The sequence below is a fragment of the Lathyrus oleraceus genome, chromosome 5, assembly GCF_024323335.1.
Source record: "Lathyrus oleraceus cultivar Zhongwan6 chromosome 5, CAAS_Psat_ZW6_1.0, whole genome shotgun sequence".
NCBI classification, from domain to species: Eukaryota; Viridiplantae; Streptophyta; class Magnoliopsida; order Fabales; family Fabaceae; genus Lathyrus; species Lathyrus oleraceus.
In genome coordinates, this window is record NC_066583.1 from 591957185 (window position 1) to 591964984 (window position 7800).

Sequence of the window (7800 nt, forward strand, 5' to 3'; positions counted from 1 at the left end):
GTAGGCAAAAGTGATAACCTACACTATCTAGGTTAAGCTTAACAAAAACTAATACTACTACTACTACTGAATATGAATTACTTCTAACATCATCTCTTAATTTATATTCAGCTAATCGAAACTAACAACACTAATTCCATCCCTCAAGTGGAGAAATTGATCAGTTTTGACCGCTTTCGTCAGAATATCTGCCAGCTGCTTCTGGGTGCTACAATGCATAACTTCTAGCACTCTATTATGAACCTGACTTCTCATAAAATGATACTTAGTCTCAATATGCTTGCTTCATCCGTGCAGCACCAGGTTCTTGGTAAGATTGATTACAAACTTGTTATCAATCATCAGCTTTAAAGGCTTGTTTACCTTGATCTTCAGATCCTGTAGTAAATTCAAAAGCCAAACAACTTGCATGCAGCCATAACACCTATAATATGTTCATCTTCACAGGTTGATAAAGCAACAACTGGTTACTTCTTGTAACACCAAGAAATAAGATCTCCGAGATACTTAAACAAATATCTAGAAGCACTTCTTCTATCAACTCTATCTCCACACCAATCATAGTCTGAGTAACACATCAACTCTGAATTAGTCTTTTCTCCAGAAGGGAACAAAACTCCATATTTCAGAGTTCCCTCAATATACCTCAGAATCCTGACAACAACTTGGTAATGAGACCACTTCGGTTTACTCATGAACCTATTGACCATTCCAACTGCATAACAACTATCAGGTCTGGTATTACACAAATACCTTAGAAATCCAACCAAATGCTTGAAACTTGTAGCATCTACATCATCACCTTCAGGATCATAATCCAATTTGTGATTTGTTTCTGAAGGTGTGACTGTGGCCTTACAATTCAGCAGGTCAAATTTCTTCAGAATCTCAAGTTCTTCTTCCATGGCCTTCATCCACACTTTCTTCTTGAGAGCTTCTTTAGTACTAACTAGTTCAGAGTCTACTAACATGGCATACTGAATGACTTCTTCTTCAGAGTCTATCTCAATATCTTGCAACATGTCAAACTCTGCAAATCTCTGTGGTGTCTGAAGAATTCCCTATGGTATGGTTTCAGAGACTAGACTACCTTCAAAAGCTTCACCTTCATAGGCATGACCACTGTTATAGGTTGGATTACCACCAGAATCTGAATTATCATCAGATACATTTGAGTCTTATTCAGCTTCAGAGATATTATCAGACTCTGACTCATCTTCAGACTCAGAATCCCCGTCAGACTCTGACTCATCTTTAGAGGCAGAATCCCCATCAGAATAAGATTCTCCTTCAAATTCATAAATCTCTTCAAATCTCCTTGATATTTGTCTGATTCTTTGTAACATATGAACTTGTTCAGAATCTTCTTCAGACGCTGGAACGTTATCAGATGTTGGAACCCCAAAAGTACCACCTTTTGAGGCATGACCATCTTCAGAGTCTAGAATATTCCCAGAGTCTGGATCTTCACTAGAGTCCGAATCACCATCAGAATCTGGATCAGAATCAAATTCATCTTCAGATTCAGACTCACCTTCAGAGCCAAACTCACCTTCAGAGTTACCTTCAGAATCATCTTCTGATTCTGACTCATCTTCAAAACCTTTGAGCTCTAGAGTATCTTCAGAAGTTAGCACTACACCAAAGTTGGATTGAGATTTACTCCAATCCCACGCTTTTGATTCCTTAATAATGACATATCTCTGATAAATTCAACCTTGTTAGTGACAGGATAATAGAGCGTATAAGCACATGTACTGTGGTACCCTACAAGCAACATAACTTTGCTTATGTTATCCAACTTCCTTCTCTTAGCATCTAGAACATGTTTGTAACAAACATAACCAAACACCTTCAGATGGCTCACACTTTTCTTATCTCCAGTCCACTTTTCTAAAGGAACAATTTCCTTCATTTTTTTTGGACACCTGTTGAGCACATATGCTACAGTCGCACCAGCTTCTCCCAACAACGTGTGAGGTAGCTTCTTCTCCTTCAGCATGTTCCTTGTCATATCAAGCAAAGTTTAGTTTCTTCTTTAAAAAAGACTATTGTATTGAGGAGTGTATGAAGCAGTCACCTCATGCTCAATTACATTCTCCTCACAAAACTTTCTGAATTCTGTAGAGTTATACTCACCTCCACCATAAGTTCTGAGAATTTTTAGCTTCTGACCATACTAATTCTCAACCTTGATTATGAATTTCTTAAATTCAGCAAACACCCTGTGTTTGAAATTTATAAGGGATACCCATATCATCCTTGTGAACTCATCAACAAATGACACAAAGTATTTATTCCCTCTAAGTGAAGGTACTGCAAATGGTCCACGCACATCAGAATGCACCACACCTAGAGCATGCTTTACTCTTGGAGGCATTTCAGATGCAAACAACAATCTTGGTTGCTTCCCTCTCATGCACACATTGAATGACTTCTCTGGATTCTTAATTGCATGAATTCCATGTACCAACTTCTTTGAACTCAGATGCCCTAAGCTTATGAAGTTCAGATGGCCAAATCTTGTATGCCATAACTCACTTTCCTTCACAACACTTGTTTCACTAAGGCATCCAAAGTCTGCAGTTTTAATATTCACTTTGAATGTTCTATTCCTCCCTTGTTATGTCTTCATAATCAGCTTTTGATTACAGTCATACAACTTCAAAAGATTGTCCTTCATGGTAACTGAAAATCCTTTCTTAGTTAATTGACCTACACTCATCAAATTACTTTTCATTCTAGGAACATACCACACATTCTGAATCAATGATGTTTTACCATTATTCAGAACAAATCTGACATTTCCCATACCTTCAGCATTAAGGTATTTATCATCAACATATCTGATTTATATCCTCTTTCTAGAGTCAAAATCAACCAGCCATTTCTTATTTCGAGTTAGATGATTTGAGAAGCCAGTATCCATAAACCATCAGTATGTCAAATACGCATCATCAGATTCAGAAGTCAGCAATAGTATATATTCATCATCAGAATCTCCTCTGACTACGTTTGCTTTTTCTGACTTCCTTTCCTTATTTTACCAACAATCAGCAACGAAATGACCAAACTTCTTACAACAATAGCATTGAGTTTTCCTCTTGTCATACTTCTCATCCCCCCTATGAGCACTCTTCTTCCTTTCAGAAGTTGAGGTTTATGACTTCTGAACATCATCAGATCTCTTCCTGGCTTCTGACCAAGACTGCTTCTGATATTTCTTACCAGAAGCTGCTTTCAGAGCCTGCTGCTCTACCTCCATTTTATAGTTTCTCTCGGTTAGACGCAACTCTTGTGCCTATAGAATGCTTTGCATCTCTTAAATTCTCATGGTGCTAAGATACTTAGAATGTTCGATTGCTACAACAATCTAATCAAACTGAGGAGTAAGAGATCTAAGTACCACTTCAATGATCCTTTCATCAGAGAGAGTTTCTCCACACAACTTCATCTCATTTATGAATTGAATCACTCTAGAGATGTAGTAAGGTACCTTCACATTGTCCTTCATGTTGATATTCTCATACTGCTTACATAAAGACTAAAGCTTTACATTCTTCACTAATGCTTCATCTCCGTAGCATCCTAGCAGTGTATCCCACGTAGCCTTTGTCGTAGTCGAATAAACGATTTTCTCAAATACGTTTATACCCACACACTGATGAATGTAAAACAACACCTTCTGATCCTTCTTTCTCAGATAACGCTAAGCATTCCTCTGTGCATCTGTTGCATTTTCTGGAAGTGAAACTGGAACGTAACCGTCGTTGATGAGATCAAGAACATCTTGAGCACCAAACAACACATACATCTGAATCATCCACTGGTTCTAATTCTTGCCATAAAATACTGGAAGTTTAGTACCCAGATTACCATTTCCATTCATCTTCAATGGTGTGGAATGTTGGTGTAAGCCCTAGAGGCCAATACTTTTGGTACTTGTATCGAATTATTTATTAATAATAAAAGGCTTTTTCTTTATTATGGTTGTCTAATAAAGTCCCTAGAATAGCTAGTCCGTTTAATGTATCAAGTGTGACTTAATCATGAGATCACATTAAACATAAGGACACTATTCTTAAAGTATCCATAGTCGAGCCTTATTGTGAAGTGGGATAATATTAAAGCATTAAGACTATTATGTATATAGACTGATGATCACATCTCATGGATCATGGATAAGGAGTTATCAAGTCTTAAACATATGTATAAATATTAAGAGTAATATTTATACTGGATTGACCCGCTATGAGAATACTATATAGAATGTTATACAAAGTGTCATAAGTTATTCTCATGGTGATAATGGTGTATACCACCCTTCGACCTGAAACCACTATGGGCCCTAGATGTAGAGTCGAGTACCTTATTGTTGATCAAACATTGTCCGTAACTAGACGACCATAAAGATAGTTGATGGGTACTCCACGAAGCATGCTAAGGGACATGAGTGACCTAGATGGAATTTTCCCATCCTGCGTAATAGGATAAATGTCTATGGGCCCAATATTGAACTGGACAAGGATGACACGGTCTATGCCTTGTGTTCAATATAGACATAAGGGCAAAAGGGTAATTGTACACATAAGTATTATCACAAAAGGATTTGTCATATCACATGATATTTTCGTGTCTTGGGTAACAGTGATGTGTTGCTAGATACCGCTCACTGTTTATTATGTTAAATACGTGATTTAATATAATTGCCAATGCCGCGAAAACCTACAGGATCACAAACAAAAGGACGGATTGATGAGAGATAGAGTAACTAAGGAACACCGTAAGGTACGGTGAACTTAAGTGAATTGTAGAACATCTTAAGGTAATATGTACTTAAGTAGAATACGAAATATGGTAAGGTACCACACGCTTAAGTGATTTTGGCATATTATAAGATATGGGCCACATACACTTAAATGGGCTTTTTAGCTTGCAGCCCACATAAGTGGTTCTATAAATAGAACCCTTGTGCAAAAGCATTTATATTGTTGCAATTTCGTTTCTCTCTCTCTCTCTCTCTCTCTCTCTCTCTCTCTCTCTCTCTCTTTCTCTCTTAAAGCCTTCATTCGTAGCAGCTAGGACTGAGATTGAAGGAATCCGTTCGTGTGGACTGAGTAGAGGCGTTGTCATCGTTCAACGTTCGTGATTGCTCCGTAGATCTGCATCAAAGGTTTCAATCGTCACAAGAGGTAACGATTCTATCACTGATCATGTCCATTCGTAAGGATCACTAAAGGAGATTTTTTTTTTAAAATTCCGCTGCGTTTTGGATCGCCCTTCTCCTTCAGTGGTATCAGAGCCACTTGCGAAACCATGCATCTGATAGTTGTTTATTTTCTGTATTTTTTGTATTAATACGATTGAAAGACAGAATGAATCAAAGAATAAACGAGTAATTAAATTTGGCATCATGTGTGTACGATTTGGATGATTGATGTTGACTATGCTTCGGAATCCGACGTTAGTATGGTGAAGCAGCGATACATCGATCGCCCGTAGGTTACACAATTGAGATCGATCAAGTTATATATATGATATAAGTAATCCTGATGCAAAATACGGTACATATGATATACTGCTTCTGTTTCATTCATTCAAACACTTAATGATTGTTTTCCTTTGAGCGATCAATGGTCATTTGCTTCTTGATCCGACATTAGTATGGTGAAGCAATGACATATTGATCAATCATACTGAATTAACAATCGAGGTATGCTTGACGGTCTGAAATTGGTGCATTAGGGTTCATGACGACACAATGGTTATGCTGTCAAAGAGTTATGCAATTAGGGTTGTGACTGCGCAAGAGCTGTGCTATAAAGTATCAAGTGTTGATGCGAAAATCGACGTCGATTTCAAATGAATTGTTCATTAAAAGTTTGCTTAGTGTGATCGGTCGCCGAAATTTAATTTGGTTTTAATTAATTAACAGAATTTAAATTAATAATAATAATGTGTTTATTATTATTGTCTTATGGTGATCGGTTATGACCTTAGTTTTCCTTTATTTTATTTTGGGATTTTAAAATACGACCTGCGTGTCGTGCCTCTCTTTTAATCTCTTAATGTAACTTCTTTTCTCATCTCACCCCCTCGTATGTAAAACGAGTTTCTTTTATGTAATTAATGTTATGAAGAAAGAGAAGAAGACAATATCAAAGGAGGACAACCTTGAAGGTCTTGCTTGGAGAAGCTTAGATCGTTATTAGGTTAGCTTAGGTTCTCTCATTGGCTTGGGAGAATAATTGCGCTAGGGGCCATAACTGTTTCATTATGTATGTTGATGCATGTGAATGTATGTTGATACATGTGAGAGACGATTTATATGATAAATAAGTCGGTGAGATCAGAATAATTGCAAATTCCCTCAAATTAAATATTAAGTTTATGCTTTCCAAGTTTTAGCACTCATCAAGACTAGTATCGGATAATGTAGATTTCACCTACGTGAGGTGCATGTTCTATATTAATAAGGTGCGATGGGATAATTGTAATATCCAATTGCTAAAACAATGGGTCAAACTTAACTAAACAAATTATAATAAGATTATATATGTTTAGAAGCAAGAGTTGGAAATGATCCATGAGATGGATTGGAATAAGGAGTTATTCACCCAACTAAAATATTTGAAAGTTGTATTAGATACGATTGGAAGGAGTTCCTACCTAAATAACCTAGTCTTGTGTAATCCGCCTACCCGGACTTAAAACAAAGTGAAATGTGGATCTTGACCCACTAGAAAATCTTCCAACGGGATTTTCTGAATCAAATGGTGAGGGTCATTTGTTTTGAGTAAAATAGTGGGAGCATATTTAATTAAAGGCCTAATTAAATATGTTATTGATACTTATATTTTCATTATTTTCATGTAGATTACCATGACAACAAACACCTCTAACAACATTTTACGATCAATCCTTGACAAGGAAAAATTGTCTAGGACAAATTTTCTGGATTGACACCGAAATCTGAGGATTATCCTCAAACATGATAGAAAAATGTATGTCATGGAGAAACCTGTTCCTGAAGAGGAACCCCCTAGTTCTGCACCTAAGGCAGAAAGAGATGCTTATAAGAAGCATGTCGATGATAGCAATGAAACTGCTTGCCTCATGCTAGCTACCATGAACTCAGAGTTGCAAAAGCAACATGAGAATATGGCAGCGTTCGATATGATCGAACACCTGAAGATGCTCTATCAAGAGCAAGCAAGACATGAAAGGTTTGAAGTTTCAAAATCCTTTTTTCAAGGCAAGTTAGCTGAGGGATCCCCTGTAGGTCCCCATGTGCTCAAGATGATTGAGTATGTGGAAAACCTTGAGAGGTTGGGTTTTCCCATCGGAAAGGAACTTGCGACTGATTTGATCTTGCAATCGTTGCCAGATAGATTCAATCAATTTGTCCTTAATTTCAATATGAATGATATGGACAAATCTCTTTCTGAACTGCTAGCCATGTTAAGAAATGCTGAGCAGAATCTGAAGTCAAAAGGGAAGTCCATTCTGATGATCGGAAATGGAAATAGACAGAACAAAAGACCCACCAAGCAGGGTGATAAAGGGAAAGGTAAGGAAGATGCCAAACCCAAACCCACTGTTGCTGCTTTGAAGCCTAGTGGAGGCATTGCAAAGGAAGGCACATGCTTCCATTGCGGTAAGACAAGACACTGGAAGAGAAACTTCCCAAAGTACCTGGAAGATAAGAAGAATTGAGTAGAGACTTCAACTTCAGGTATTTTTGTTATTGAAATTAATTTATCTACTTCTGCATCATGGGTACTAGATACTGGATGCGGT

At 37.3% G+C, this 7800-nt stretch overlaps 1 protein-coding gene across 1 annotated transcript; it reads right to left on the minus strand.

Annotated features, from left to right (window-relative positions):
* Window positions 1–1178: 1178 nt before the first annotated feature.
* Window positions 1179–3514, minus strand: LOC127082271 (uncharacterized). Its single transcript, XM_051022510.1, has 2 exons — window positions 3407–3514; window positions 1179–1703 (listed from the first exon to the last, which is right to left on the minus strand). Exons 1-2 carry the CDS (start codon window positions 3512–3514, stop codon window positions 1179–1181), a joined length of 633 nt encoding a protein of 210 aa, XP_050878467.1.
* Between the last annotated feature and the right edge of the window lie 4286 nt (window positions 3515–7800).